The sequence below is a fragment of the Mustela nigripes genome, chromosome 5 (assembly GCF_022355385.1).
Source record: "Mustela nigripes isolate SB6536 chromosome 5, MUSNIG.SB6536, whole genome shotgun sequence".
NCBI classification, from domain to species: domain Eukaryota; kingdom Metazoa; phylum Chordata; class Mammalia; order Carnivora; family Mustelidae; genus Mustela; species Mustela nigripes.
The window spans coordinates 26738852-26754143 of record NC_081561.1 but is presented as its reverse complement, the minus strand read 5'-3'; the positions used below and the strand labels follow the sequence as shown (position 1 = coordinate 26754143).

General features: G+C 60.3%; 1 protein-coding gene across 2 annotated transcripts in view; it reads right to left on the bottom strand.

The window, feature by feature from the left end:
• Positions 1-1549: 1549 nt before the first annotated feature.
• GABBR1 (gamma-aminobutyric acid type B receptor subunit 1) overlaps positions 1550-15292 on the bottom strand; it is a 25557-nt gene continuing 11814 nt past the window's right edge. For both annotated transcript variants that reach the window (XM_059399707.1, XM_059399708.1), the window contains 12 exons: positions 10089-10331; positions 9460-9523; positions 8297-8374; positions 6767-6917; positions 6250-6382; positions 5098-5214; positions 4902-5009; positions 4474-4567; positions 3809-3936; positions 3185-3313; positions 2898-3041; positions 1550-2625 (listed from right to left, as the gene is read on the bottom strand). In XM_059399707.1, coding sequence (XP_059255690.1) covers positions 2452-2625; positions 2898-3041; positions 3185-3313; positions 3809-3936; positions 4474-4567; positions 4902-5009; positions 5098-5214; positions 6250-6382; positions 6767-6917; positions 8297-8374; positions 9460-9523; positions 10089-10331 — 1563 coding nt within the window. In that variant the 3' untranslated portion in view covers positions 1550-2451. The remainder of the gene's footprint in view (positions 2626-2897; positions 3042-3184; positions 3314-3808; positions 3937-4473; positions 4568-4901; positions 5010-5097; positions 5215-6249; positions 6383-6766; positions 6918-8296; positions 8375-9459; positions 9524-10088; positions 10332-15292) is intronic.

The window sequence follows — 15292 nt, the reverse complement described above, 5'->3', positions numbered from 1 at the left end:
TGCTGAGTGATGTGGAGCACTTTTTCATGCACCTACTTTGTTTCTGAACTTGACCTGCTTGCACACTTCCTGTCTTCCCACATGGAGAAACGGCGTCCCATGAAGCCCAGAGGAGCAGCTGCCCTAGCAGCATCCCCAGTCAAAACTCGCTTATTGAGAAGACAACAAAACCAAGGCAGCACAGAGTGCTCCGAAATGCTGTTAGTGACCGAGTAGGCAGACAGGCTCCGGGTGGCCCCCCACACACGCACTCCGGTGGGCTCAGCAGTCAGAAAACTGGCTGAAGCCTGCCGGCGGCTGAGTCCCCTCCGAACAGAGGTAGGGAGGGAGGGTGGCCGGGTGCTGCTCCCACCACCGCCCGCCCCCTGGGGCCTCTGCCAGTGGTTCCCGACTCCTGCTTGCAGAGGAGTCCGGCTCCCCGGGTCACAGCAGGACTTCTGATCCCATGCAATGTACACCCAACGAAGTACAAAGAGAGCCGGAGGCTATAGTTCTGGTCTTCTCGCATCCACCATGGGGCAGTTCTGAAGCCCATGGTTCACTTTCCAGTCGGCAGGCTTACCTACTCCACAGGCCTCTTGAGAACAGACACACGGGAAGAGGGGAACTCATACTACGTCCGGTCAGCCTCAGCCAGAGAGTCCCGGCCCACTGGTTTTCCAGCTCAGGTCTGGTGCCTCCTCTGCACGAGGTCTGCGGAACTTCAGAAACTGCCTCCTGAACAGGCTGACGAAATGGCAGGACCCACCCAACCCTTCAGCTCTTTGCAAAAATGGGAGAATAGCTTAAGGGAAAAAAAAAAAAAACAAAACAAAACACAGTGCCGAAGAGAAAGAGGGAAGTCCAGGAGCCGAGCACCCTTCTCTGCGAGGACACAAGCTCTCTAAGAGCCTCAGCACGCTTCCTTCCTTCGCGGACCACTCAGAATATTCTCGCCTAGGACAGTAACTTCCTTCCCAGCTGCTCAGCTCTCCCAAAGACTTTGCAGGCCGGGAGCGCTTGGGGCTGTCCCAAGGGCCATCTCTCCACTGTCCCCAGCAGCAGCCATTTTCCTGTTGTTCTTGGTTCTTAGGAGGGAGGGTCCTCACGTCTGAGCAGCCACATGCTCAGGTCCCCCAGGAAGTGCCCCCCCCCCTGCCCCGTCAGAGGGCTCATTCAGCAGGAGTAGTGACGGGGCCAGCACGGCCGAACATACTCCCGGGTCAAGGACAGTCGGAGCACCAGTCCTCGCACCTGGCGTGGCTGTGATGAGCGGATGTCCACTGTTATCTTCACAAATGAGGCCACGGAGATCAGAGATCCAGAACTTACTCCCACGCGGTGGTGACTGACCCGGGCCAGCGGACCCCACACTTGGAAGCTCTAATGCTGTCCCTCACTTGTTTCAGCCTAACCCTGTCCTGCGTGGCCCTGCGAGGCCCTCAGTGGACCAACGCAATGCCTCTTTGAACCCCTGTACCCCAGGGCCTTTTCCCTAACATAGAGACCCCCGAGCCTCCCTCCTTGGACAGAAGCCCAGTCTGCTCACAGTAAGGGACGAGCCGCTGAGTCACACGGTTCACTGGTTTATTGAGACTGGGGGAGATCCCTCCCCAAGAGACGCCTTGGCATGGAAGGGATGCCCCCTCCTGCCCGGTGGCTCTGTCTGTCCCTGCCAGCCATCGGGGTTGGGGAGCCTTCCTGTGGTTGGGATTCTCACCAACTGTCTGCTGGAAGCAGCTCCCCAAGCTTGCCCCCATTCCTTCTCCCTCAAGTACCCCCAGAAAAACACAAAACCAAAGGGAGCAGCCCTGGGAAGGACGCAGAGCGTGGACATAGCGTGGACATGAGCACGACGGTGGGGTGGGGGTTCAAGCAGAAAGCACGGGAGGGTGTGAGCTGCGGAGAGTGCATAAGGACGTGGAGCGTGCGCGCCTCGGGCTCTGCTAGGAGGACACAATGGTCTTAAGGTGCAAAGGCAGGGTACCTGGGTTCCATGAGCACACACGGGGGAACGCAGGGGGAAACACGGATGTGCGCTGGTGGGGAAGGCCTCCGCTCGGCACACAACGGGCGCAGGGGCCCGGAGCGCAGGAGGGAGGCGAGGACAGGGCACACACGTGCGCGCCAGAGGGAGAGGCACGTGTGAGCACGCATGCACACGCGCGTGTGTGTCGGGAAGTGTGAGCACGCACGGGGCGGAGGCGGGCACCTCCAGGGGGACGAAGCTGGCAGAGCGGGAAGGGTGGGCGGGAGGCAGGAGACCAGGCTGCGGCGGGCACGGGCAGGAGGGGAAGGGGCGCGGTGCGGCGGGGCAGGAAGCTGCAGCCAGGCACAAACCGGCCAGCGCGGCGGTCGGAAAACTGCAAGCGCGGAGAGCAAACGCGCCGGGTCTGCAGTCCTGGGGACCCAGCCGATCCCAGACCCACAGAGGAGGCCTTCCTCCCAGCCCCTCCCCGGTCCCCGGGGCCCTCACTTGTACAGCAAATGAACCCGGCTCCCGTCACAGCTGAGCCTGTCCGGGGGCTCATGGGGCCCCCTGGGCAGGCCCCCCGAGGGGTCTGGGGGCGTCGAGGGGTGGCGCCGGGGGCGCAGCTGCTGCCGAGACCGAAGCTGATGGCGCAGCTCGGAGACTCGCTCCTCTTTCTGCAGGAAGAGAGATCGGGAGAGGTTGGATGAAGGGGAAGTGAGGAAGGGCTCGCAGAGAAGAATGTGGGGTGTGAGCGGGGACGGGGGAGGGCCGCCAGCACGGACAGCAGACGCCAACATGAGGCACCAGGAACGATGCAGCAAAGAGAGGCATCAGGTGAGGAGGGACCAGGGCAATGAGGAGTGGGAGGCAGGGGAGGGGGAGAGGCCCATGCCCACAGATTTGTGCCGGCGCCCCACACCCCCCAGCGCCCCCAGCGCCCCCACACCTCAGCAATGATCTTCTCCAGCTCCCGGTTCTCCTTCTCCAACAGCCGGGACTTTTCCTCCTCGTTGTTGTTGGTGGAGGAGCCTGTCTTCATGGTGTCCTGCGCCTCCGACTGCCACTCGCCCCGGGTGATCAGCCTGCGCATCTGGGGGCCGAGGACTGCACATGAGATGGGGGAGCGGGACCAGCCGGTGGCGAGGCCCGTGGGGCCCCTCCCGAGGGCAGGAGCAGGAGAGGCTCCCAGGAAGCAGGGCTGGGCTGCGGGGACGGAAGCGGGCACCGCCTCACCTTGGGCACGAAGAGCACGACCAGAGTGATGTAGGAGGAGAACACTATGGCAAGGGACGCGAAGGCGAAGGCTGCGTCCTGCTGGCTGGACAGGATCATGGTGACCGGGGCAGTGATGAGGCACAGGACCTGCGGGTGCACCGTGTTGGGGGCCTCCAGGCTTTCCTCCCCCAGGAGGGAGCCCATGAGGACAGGTCCTGGGGGAACTTCCCATCACTAAAGGCTCCAGACCCCAGGCCACCCTCAACTCCAGAGCGGGAAGAATCCCAGACCACGTCCCGCTCCAGGTCAGCCCCTGTGCTGGGATCCTCGCACCGGCCCAAGCGGAGTCCCTGAGCGCTGAGCGTCCGGGCACTCTGGCCGGAAGCGGACTCGGATTCCAGCCTGGGAGCCGGGGACACGGCATCTCACCTCCCCACTCTGCTTCCTCACCTGTGCGGGGGCGGTAATGTCTGCTTCGTGTGCCCCGGGCAGAGCTGTTAAGTGTCTGTGCAGGGCTTTACCCACCAGGCAGAGCTTTACAGACCCGCGGCACGAAGAGGCTTCTTCAGACTCCCGCCCACGGGTCCCAGCCCCGACTCCTCCCCAGTGGCCCTGGGGTCAGCACCAGGGCTCCAGGCTCACCGCCACGTTGTAGATGGCCATGCCCACAGCCCGGTGGTCGTTGATCTTCTCCGTAGACACGCTCTTGGTCTCGTACGCAAGGAAAATGCCGAGCAGCAGCAGCAGCCCCTTGGAGCCGTAGAAGATGCCTGGGGCGGAGGCGACGGCCGCTTGGCGACAAGACCTCCAGGCGTCCACTCAGCCCCGGGCCCTCCAGGCCCGCCACCCACTGCTGCTCCAGCTTCGAGCTCCACGGGTGAAGGGGCTCCTTTCCAATCGGCCCCCTGACCTAGCACACCTGTCTCCGTCTGTCCCCGCAACTTGTCCCGTGGTCCCGGCTTCCTCATGGGACGGAGGAAGACGGCTGCGGAGAGCTGGCGACGGCCGTGCCACGCCCCGGCCCTCCCCCTCCCGGCTGAGGGCGGCCATGCCCTTTCCGACCCCGCACCGGTGTGCAGGCCTCCCCGGGCCTCCCCGTCCTGCTCGCACTCTAGGGAGCCGGCCAGACGGATGGGGTCAGGCAGTCCCCACGGGCCACTCTGCCCCCAGCTCTGCCCCAAGCCTGCTTTACGCCCCCCAGCTCCTCACGGAAGAAGACCGGCTCTCCCTCCCTTCCAGAAAGGATCGGGGCAAGGCCGCCCTCCTCCCGCGGGCCCTCCGGCGCCGGCCCTCCCCCGGCCGCGCACCGAGCCACGTGTTCATCTTCCTGGAGCTGCAGTGCTCCAGCTGCGGCAGGATGGACACGTCGATGTCTTCCTTCGGCTCCTCCTTGGCGAAAGTCTAAGGGAGAAACGGGGCCCCGGGGAGACCCCGGTCACGCTCCCTGCCCCACCTCTGCTCAGTCCTGATGCCCAGCTCGGCCTCCTCTTTCCCAGGCGGCCCTCAGCACAGGAGCCAGGCCCCACTCTAGGCCCGGGAGGGCTTTCACGAGAACCTGGGAAGGGCGTGTTCCTGGCTTTCCATGAGGCCTGGGACGTCTGCGCATCCTTCCGGGATCCCCACCCCCTGCCTCCCCACCCGCACTGGGCCTCCTCAGGGCACGGGGAGGCGGCTCTCCTCCTGGGTCCCCAGCGTGCAGAGGCCCCGGCCCCCAGGGCCTCCTCTCAACGGGTACCTCGATGGTCCGGTGCAGGGGGTCCACGATCTGCCAGATGGCGAGAGTGAGGACGTCCATGCCCACCAGCAGGCCCACGGTGGCGTACAGCTTCCAGGGCTCCAGGGTCTGGGTGGACACAGAGCACCGGCAGGTCGGGAACCCTCTGAGCCCCGAGAGCCAGGGGCCTGCGGGCCGAGGAGCAGCAGCAGCTCACCTTCCTCCACTCCTTCTTCTCCTCCTTCTTCGTGAAGACCGTGTGGACCCACCAGATCTTGGTGAACATGGAGCCGTAGCCCAGACTAAAGCCCAGACCCAGGAGCCAGAGGCGCGCCTAGGACAGGAGAGGGAGCAGGGCACAACCGTGCGCAAAGCGGTGCAGTCAGGCGCCACGGGGGTGCACGCGGGGCCGGCGAGTGGGTCTGCCTCCAGCAGCTTCCTTCCACCCACCCCCTCCTCTGCCGGCAGGGCCTGCCTGCGACAGCTCCTGCGGAATCCCCCTGGCCCGGGGCGGCGGTGTGGCAGCACACCCTCCACCACACAGCCCCTGCCGGCCGGCTCCTCGCCCTTTCCTCCCACCAGGCTGTGGCCTCGCCGACGGCTCACCTCATCTACTGGCGTTCGACCCCCGCAGGCCACCTGAGTGACCCCCCGTGCCTCCCGCTGAGGAAGGCCCGCACATCCTTGACACTCCAGTGCCGGCCCAGCTACTCCGGAGCCGGTCCCCAGCGGCCCGCCTCTGCTGCACAGACCTCTCACACACCCCGGAGGTCAGTGTGCCCACTCCCGCTGCCCACTCATTTCCCTGGGGGCGACAGCCTCTGGGGAAGTGCGCTTGTGTGTGCCAACACCACGTGCCCAGCTGAACGGTCAGGAGAGGGCCCAGGATGGAGGAGTACAGATGGGCAGGGACAGGGGCTGTGTCCCACCAGCATAAGAGAGCTGCACACGTGTGGCCACAGAAGCCAGCCTTTCCCAGAGCCCCTGGACCTCCCACACCCCAAAACCAAGCATGCACCTCATTCCCGCCCCCGCTGTCAGGTCCAGTCCCTGCCTCTGCCCTTCCCCCAGGAGTGCACAGTTCCTGGGCTCCGTCCTCAGCCCGCAGCCAAGATGCCAGTATTGAAGGGTTCTTTGTGCAGACCCTTCCCGCGCCCGAGCGCCCCCCTCCATGAGGCAGGCCATGGCAACCTTGGAACTGGCTAGAGCCACCCAGCAGCAAGGTCTGGAGGGTGGGAAGAAGGGAGACAGCCCACAGAGACTGGGGGAGCAGGGACAGTCTGGGAAAGGCCGCGCCCGGCGCCTCCAGGAGCGGCTCCCAAGCGGGGAAAGCCAGGGTCCACGGCGAGTCTGCCCGCCTCCTCCTCACCTGGCAGACGAAGGGGAACTGGCTTCTCCCGATGTGGTAACCATCCAGCCCGAGGGGGAAGACAGCCGCCAGCGCCAGGGAGCAGCCCACAGCAGTCAGATTGTTCAAGTTGGGCTGGGAGTTCTGGATGTAACTAGGGCAGAGGCGGGAGAGGAGGAGGGCGAGGAGCAGAATTAACCTCTTCTTCTGGGAGGCCCTGCTCTCCAGAGCCATGGGGCCTGCCCCAGCCGGTGCAGCCTGGGCCAGGGCCCAGCGGGGGCAGGCTGGAGTCTCCCAGCACCCGCACCTGCACACATGGAGCAGAGCCCCCGTGGTGTCCCCCAAGAACTTGGTAGTTGTGGGTGAGCTGCTCTGGAGCTGGGATGTGTCTGGTTTCCCCCTTTGGTGGTCACGGTCACTGGAAAGGCACAGGCCAGAGTGGACGCCTCGCCCCCCCACGACGTGGCAGTCACACGGGGGCATGCTCACAGTCTCCGAGGGCAGAGAGCAGGAGGACAGCGTCCGAAAGTAAACTTACCGGACGTGAGAGTTGTAGATATTAAACGACAGACACACCACAGCCAGGACGATGCCCAGGCTGGACAGCACAGAGACCGAGATGAAGAGTTTCTGGGACATGAAGCGGAATGTCTTGATGACAAGGGTCTGGTCAGCCGGGGGGGCCCCTCCTGCATGGCATTAGGGATAAGAGGGGGTCTAGTCAGCTGGGGACCCCTCCTGTGTGGCCCTGGGGGAGGGGTCTGGTCAGCTGGGGGCCCCTCCTGCGTGGCCCTGGGGAGGGGTCTGGTCAGCTGGGGGGTCTCTCCTGCATGACACTAGGAAGTAAGGGGAGGGGACAAGGACATGAAGATGAGGCAGAGGAAGGGGCAAGGGACACCTGTCTCTAGCCCTGAGGACGTGGGGCCCTCGCTGCCCTTAATGCTGAGTGGGGGTGCTGCGGAGCAATGCTGCCCAGCCCGGGGTGGCGGGGTCTCAGGAAGCAGTCGGAAGGGAGAGGTGGGAATGGAGCTGGGGGCCAAGATGTGTCACCAAAGCTGGGGTGTTTCTGATAGTGTCTGTTCTGTGATTTGTGTCTTTTCGACCCAAAGGAACTGGGAGAGAAAGAAGGGAACGGCCGAGAGGTGACACCCGTGAGTCTCTAGCACTCAGATCCCCAAAGCTGCAGACGACGGTTGTGCAATCATAAAGCTAAGACTTCGAAGTACCCTGCCTGGCCTCCGGACCCCAGGAAGACAACCCGACCTGGGAGCTTCAACCCCGGCAGGGTGATGTTCCCAACAGTGTCTTCTAGTGATTCTCAAGAGGAAACTCAGATTTGTCAACGAGTTCACAGCAAAAAAAAAAAAAAACCTCATTTCAATTTGCTTAGCTTTAAAAAGAGAAGCATAATTTAGGCCATGCAGCATTTATAGCAGTAGAGAATACTGTCCTAAATTCAAATTATAAAAAAATATGTCCGAACTCCAGCAGTGCCAGCAGCTACCAGCTTCCAGTCGGGTAGGGCAGCCGGCAGCTGGCTCCGTCCCTGACGCGCCCGGCCCGATTCAGCGGCAGGTCCTTCCTCCTGTCCACAGGAGTGTCCTTCCCGCTGCCGGTCGTTTGGCCCGCGAAGCTCATGAGCAACACTTGCTTTTACTTTGCCTCTTTAACAAGCACATTCGAGGGGAAGACACTCCAGGAGGTTTTGCAACCTCTCCTGTAATTTAAGCAACTAGTTTCCTGAGAAGGATGAAGAGGCGACTCCAAGCTCCAGGAGCTGGTCCAGATAGATCAAGGTACCAGAACATGTGGGAGACCCAAACGGGGTTTCCCAGCCACCCACTATGCGCCCGCATCTCTGATCCTAGTACCTGAGCGGCACATTACTTTTGCTAGTGCATCGCTCCCTCTTCAAAAACATACCCCACCAACGTCTTAACCCGGACCCCAGCCCATCTCCTTGGCACGTTTCCAGCGCATGGCACCTGCCACCCCAGCTTCGTTCACGTGCACAACACCTGGTCTTGCTCAGAGGCACCGAAGGAGAATACTGACAGGACCCGCTTACCGATCCACTTGTCCGTTTTGGACCAGGAAAGATCGTCCTTGGTGCTGTCATAGTAGCCGATCTTCTTGTAGCTGCCCCCTGGGCGGGAGACAACGGAAAGCTGAAGAGCCCAGCCCAGGCCCGAGCTTCTCACTCCCCTCAAGTCACTCTCCCTGCTTGCGTCTGAGCCCCCGAGGGGTCCCTGGGAGGACAGGAGGGCTCTCGAGTCAGCCACCTGGCTGACGGGCAATGCAAGGTGTCTGCCAAGGCTCATGGGTGTGTGACAGCACCTCGGGGGTTCGAGGCCTCTGGGGAGACGCCACTGCTCAGCCTCACGCCTCTCCCGCCGATCGTCTCGCACTTCGATTCTGGCTTCGGAAGCCTGCGACATCTCTGCTGATTCTCCCTCTCATGACAGACAGAATCACAGGATCTATTTTCCCCATGGCTTTCATTTTAATTTTAGAAATTTCTCTTCTGTTGGCTTGAGTTCTAATTCCTTGGAAAGTTGCATCTGCCTCTTAGAGCCATGAGGTGGGGGGTAGTTCAGCCATCCCTAAGAATTCCTGTTCCAGAACTTTTCCCTCAGAAGCCAACCCACAGCCCTGGGGTTTGGGCCACAAGGAGGCTCTGCGGACCGCTGGGAGCGGGGAGAAGGAGAGGGCACGCTCCGGGAGGCGTGGGGACAGTCCGACCGGCAGAGGCTCGGCAGGCACGTGTGTGCTGACGTTTAAGGAGATACAAGTGAGAAAAGCCAGACTACACAGGAGACCCGAGAATCAGAAAAGCTTGCTTAGACAGCAAGGAAATGCAGTAGGTTTCCTCTAAAAATAGCAGCTCTGCCAGACGCCGCTCGCCTGGAGTCCGCAGGCTGCACCTGACAGGGGTTAGCCCCTCAGAGCCAGGCCCCCAAAGGGAAATTTCCGAAATGACAAGGGAAGCCCCTGGAGGAAGGCAGTGTGTCTGCCCCTTCCCAGTCCTGGGCACCCCCCACCCCCACTGAGCTTTTCACTCTTCTTATTAGGTAAACACTTGACGAACCCGTTCAAAGAGAAGGGCAGATGGGCACGCACAAGCCACCCTCCCGATCTCCGTCCTCGGGCGGGGCCACCAGACCTCAGCCCGCCCCCCTGCGCTCACCCTGCACCGCCTGACCCCATGGGCCCCCACACTCCTGAACTCACCCTGCAGCTGCTCGATGAGGGTCCAGGCCATCCGGGAGCCGCTGGCATCAAACACCACGTGACCCTGCGTGCGGGAACATGCGGAGGCGGTAAAGGTGATAAAAGCGGGAGCCAGGAGAGAGCTCAGGGCCTCTCTGGATCCTTATGTGTTTGATGTCACTGAGCCTCTGAATGAATTCTATTTATGGAATTTGCCTGCATATAGGACATACCCCAGATGCCCATACCCTAGATTTTAGAAACACTCTTTCTTTGGAAAAGAAGCTTCCCCCATGGGATTTGAGTGGGAAGCGTCCCCGGACAGAGCCCCAGGAGCCCCAGCCTCTGGCTGTGGGACCCAGGTGTGGCACCCCGCTGTTCTCCCCGCTTGGAGAGGAACAGGTGACCGCTCAGACTGTCTCCTTTAAAATCCTGTGATTCCCATCTGACTCATGAATATCTGGACTGAAAATCCATGAGGGAGAAGCTGAAAGAAATGGAATACAGCATCTTCCCCTCTTGACTCCTGCGGGTTTTTCTGGCCTGGGGGTCTGAGACCGATCCCGCAGGTTAACGCGAGCACAGGAAAGGAGAGTGTGCGCCCTCTCGGGGGAGCGCAGGGGAGCGTCGGGGAGACCGCCGCCACTCACAGAGACGCCCTCGAAGGACGAGGAGTTCATCGCCCGGTAGATCTGGTCGGTAATGGTCTGGTTGTTGTAGTTGAAGTCTTCCAGGCGCACGCCGGAGCGGCCGCCCCCACCGGACGTCTTGTTCAGGGCCAGCGCCAAGGCCCAGATGGCGTCGTAGGCCAGCGGCGCCTCCTGGAAGCCACCCGTCTCCTCGGGGTGTCTCTTGAGCCTCTTGGTCAGTTTCTCCACAAACTCCTGGGACGTCTGCGGAGGGAAGGATGGGGCGCACGGTTGGCGGGGGCGCGGGGCACACTCCCCACCCGGCTGCAGCCCTGTAATCCAACAGACGGTTGGAGTTGTGCCATCGGAGGGAGCACACGGAACTTTGAAAGCTGGACCTGGAGGGCCTGGACTGGAGCTGGGGTGAGGTGGCCCAGGAGCCTCGGCACACAGCCGCTGGTCCAGAGCTGGAGCCAAAGTTGTAAGGAGTGGACACTGCACAAGAGACGGCAGAAGAGAGGAGAGGTGGGCTTGCATGGCGGCGTCCCCCCGGGGCTCAGACGTTCTCCGTGGGCCGGACCCAGCACCTCACAGCCCCTGCGATTCTACAGCAGCCTAGAGGGGCCCCCGCAGAGCCTCCCTCGCCGGACCCAAGCAGCGCACTACCTCCCTGAGTGCTCTCCCCTGCTTTCAGCTCCCAGGCCCTGGAGGGTTCTCAGGAGATGGGGCCCCAGAGGCACTCTTCACGTGATTGAAAGCTGGTGTTCAGGCCCTGCCCACCCTCCCCACCCCCTATCTTTGTTCTCCAAGAAAGCTGAAGACAAGGACAGCTCCTGTAACTCTCCCATGAAATGGGTCAAGAGACCTGAATTTCTATACGTGGCAATGACCTCGTTTGGCTAAAAACCACAGGTAAATTGCTCAAGGGTTTGGAAATGTTCACTGTGCAATGGAGAAAAACACACCGGGCCTTTCTGACCTCCCAGAAGCCACACAAGGAAAGGCTCGGCGGCCCCCTCTCGGCAAGGCAGCCGTAACAGACAGGGCGAGATCTGGGATATACCAACAGCCTCACCCTCTAAGGAAGGGGGGAGCACATGAAGAATACAAAAAAATCTGTTCCCCATGCCCTGCCCACTTGTCTCTCTACTGAACTTTCTGAAGACACGGCACAGGGGAGGGCAAGGCACAGACCGTGCGGAAACAGCCTTGGAAAACCAGCCCAGGACCGACCACATCCGCAGCTCCACAAGCGGGAGGCCAGGACCACGGCCCGTGCTCCTGCACACCTCTGCTCCTGCACACCTCTGCTCCCGGCACCGTGCCTGGCCCCAGACCGACCACACCCACTGCATCACGCCTGCGGCATCGCGGCAGGGAGCTACTGGTGTGGCGTGTGCGGTGGTCCGTGGGACCGCGCACCTGTCTCCCGCACGGAAGGCACCGCCCAGACCACGCACTCCGGGTGGGAGCACTCTGAGGGCAGTGCTGCCGACGGCGGATGCCGTCCAAGTGTGCGGTCCCGGAGCGCCCTCTGCTCAGTTCTGCTGCAGACTCTGACCGCTCTGAAAAAGTTTTAAAAATGTCCATGGGGCAGATAAACAGATGCACGGATGGATCTCAGGTCCAACCCATCCACCCGCCTGCTGAGGGACCTCAAACGAGTTAGGAACCTGCACTGGGTGGTCATTCAGCTTTAGAATGGGGACGACACTGCACCTCGAAGAGCTGCTACGGAAAACCACAACATAGAGAAAACGCTGGGTATAAAGTCAAGTCGCGGTTTGTCTTTGCAAGTCTCCCTGCCCTCAGCCTCATGTCCGTCATGTGCTCAGACCTACAGTCCAGCTCGGCATCTCATCCAACTGGAGCTCTAAGATCAATAATCCAAAATTTAAAATGTCTAAGACGAGGTCCACTTTACCTCACTCCCCAACACTTCCCAGTACAGGAGACTGAAGGCTTGGACTCAGCAAGTCCTCTTAATTCTTCCACTGAAACGTTTCTTTGGGTTTTTTTAAGATTTTATTTATTGGGGCACCTGGGTGGCTCAGTGGGTTAAGCCTCTGCCTTCGGCTCAGGTCATGATCTCAGGGTCCTGGGATCGAGTCCCGCATCGGGCTCTCTGCTCAGCGGGGAGCCTGCTTCCTCCTCTCTCTCTGCCTGCCTCTCCGACTACTTGTGATCTCTGTCTATGTCAGATAAAGAAATAAAAATCTTTTAAAAAATTAAAATTAAAATAAATAAAGATTTTACTTATTTCTTTGACGACAGAGACAGACACAGGGAGAGAGGAAACACAGGCAGGGGAAGAGGAGAGGAAGCAGCAGCTTCTCACGGAGCAGGAAGCCCAACCCCTGGGATCACAGCCTGAGCCAAAGGCAGATGCTTAACTGACTGAGCCCCCCAGGTGCCCCTCTTGAAATGTTTCATTAAGACCATCATTGCCTACACAGAGCAGTCTTAATTATAATAATAATAATAATAGGGGGCACCTGGGTGGCTCAGTCGTTAGGCATCTGCCTTTGGCTCAGGTCATGATCCTGGGGTCCTGGGATGGAGCCCCACCTCGGGCTCCCTGCTCAGTGGGAAGCCTGCTTCTCCCTCTCCCACTCCCGCTGCTTGTGGTCTCTCTCTCCCTGTGTCTCTGTCAAATAAATAAATAAAATCTTTTTCAAAAAAATAAAAATAAGAAGAAGACCTAACATTTATATTTCCTTACAATGTTCCAGGCATTTTTCCATGTTTCAAGGTATTCGTAGATAGAAACAGGCACATAGAGTTTAGCTTGCCGGGAGTGCCCGTGCGTGGCAGGGCTGGAACTCAAGCCCATGCAGCCCGGCCTCTGTGCCTTCAATCTTCCCAGGACCCTCGCGTCGCCGCGGCACGCTGACTGCCTCCCTGCCCAAGAGCGCCTGCTTGGCCGCTGGCCGCGGCCGCCTTCCGAGTGGTCACGAGTCTGTCCCATCTCCAGGTCGACGTCCACGCCGGGCCACGAGAACCTCCGATGGAAAGGGACTCACGCAGCCTGCACAGTGCTCTCCCCACCCAGACCTTCGACTCTTCCCCGGCTCCAGGCTGCCTGACAAACATGCTTACCCCCAAAATCGTTCCCCCTCGGGCCAGCAAAGACACCACTGCAAATTTCCAGGTGGAAACATGGCAAAGCAGCTCCAGAAAAAGTAAACAGCGAAACTTCCACAACCCACAGAAATCAGTAAGTAATCAAGGGCAGCATTATGACCCTCATTTTCTGTCGCCCCTGCCGGCTGTGTCTGTGACGGGTGCCTGACCTTGACCTCGAGTATACATCCTGAGGCAGCTTCTGATTTCAGACTGTACCAAGATCTGACGGGACCTCTGCCCCAACCTGTGAGAACTGGAAGAGAATGTCATCTCCAGGTAAGGCCACCTCCTAGCTGCCCCTCTAGCCCAGAGCCATCATGGGTCCCCAAAACCACTGCAACCCAATCTCCCACGCCGGGCTCCTTTCTAAGCCAGGGTTTCTCCACCCCTGCACGACTGACATTCGGATCAGGAGAACGCCTTGCTGTGGGGCACGGACCTCTGCATTACAGGCTGCCGGGAAGCATGCCCCTTCACCCGCTAGACGCCGGTTGTGACGACCAAACTGTCTCTGGACATTGCTCCAGCCAACAGTTCTCAAAATGTGGTCTCAGATCAGCAGCATCAACAGCCCTAGGGAACCTGCTGGAAAGGCCCAGACCCCCCGCATCAGGACTTGTGAAGGAAGAGCCCAGTAATCTGTCCTCACCCACCCTCCAGGCCAGTAATGTCGGAGCACGAGGGCCCAAATAAAGCGACAGCAGCTCTGCTTCTCTTCCAGACCCAGTCTGCGTCGCTCTGGGTCCCAGGTCCAGCCCTAGCTTCTCATCTCCCTCTCCTGGGCCTGCGTGATGCATCCACCATCTCTTTCCTGCTCAGTCCTTACGACTGCTCTGTCCCCTGGAAAATCCTCGCTCTCCCAGGAGGCACTTCCAGCGACCACACAGACCTGCTGTCCCTAGAAGCTCTAGGGCCCCAAAGGCCCCAAAGGCACCACGTTTCTCTATAGACCCAGAGCCAGAAAGACGACCCTCCAGCGCAGTCAGCTCCAGAGCCCAGACGTCCATCCACACCCCTCCCCCGGTCCCTGCTCCCTGCCAGGGGCTCCTTTAGCTCCCTGCTGTGGGGCAGATCCCGGGCTCGGGGTGCCGATAAGCCTCTCGGCTTTGGGGCCAGCTCCTTTACTTCTGAAGGTCTCCCAGATGACTCACTTCTCAGGTGCCCTACAGGGAAGTGACCCTCCAGAATCTTCCAGGCTATGTTTCAACCACGACACCTGAAACATGAAGTCCCTCAGAACTCCCCAGGACAGTGTCCACAATCAGAGTCTGCGGACACAGCCCACCATGAGGACGGACGGCCTGAGTGTCTTCTTCCCTGGCTCAGGAGCTGCCGCCTGCCAGACAGTGTCGCCGGCAAAGGCACAGGCTCTTCTGTCGGGCTTCCGGATGCCCCATGGCAGCAACATGGCAGAGGGGTTTGGAGTTAGACTCAAACGGGGTCAGTTCTGGCTTCCCCACTCAGCAGTTTCGGAGCCTGTGCCAAGTCCCTCAACCTCTCTGCATCAGTTTCCTGGTCCGTAGAATGGACACGAGAAACCCCCAGCCAGCTTGGCCAGGAGGTCACAAAAACCAGGTCCCTGATTCCTGGGTTACTGCGCAAAAGCAATTATGACGACACCTCTGTTTTCAACACGGTCTATTTGGGGCTTTACAACCATGAACTCGCCCCTAGTGTGCTTCCCAAAACAGGTCTTACAGGCCTGGGGTACCCCTGGCGAAAATATGCAGACACGGAGGCTGCCTCCTCAGCTTGCCCAAGATCCCCTTCTTCCGCCAGCCAGAACCCTGAGCAGAACAGAGCCTCAGCTGCGTGCCGCGCTCACTCGTGCCCCTCGCCTGCCAGCTGCCCGGCCTTCCCGGATCAGACGACGTGGCTGCTAGCCCCAGACCTGTCACCAATCAGCTCCCGGGAACAAACGGATTTCAAAAGTCCCTTGTACATTTAAAATTCTAAAAAAGGATCATTAAAAAAAACATCGGGAGCCAAGCTAATTGAGTATCAGTCAGGAGTGAGGATTAAGCAACTGCAAAGGACGCGGAAGTCCCTGAGAAAACAAACCGCATTCCTGCTCGGGAACAGCCCTCGTGTCAAGGTGT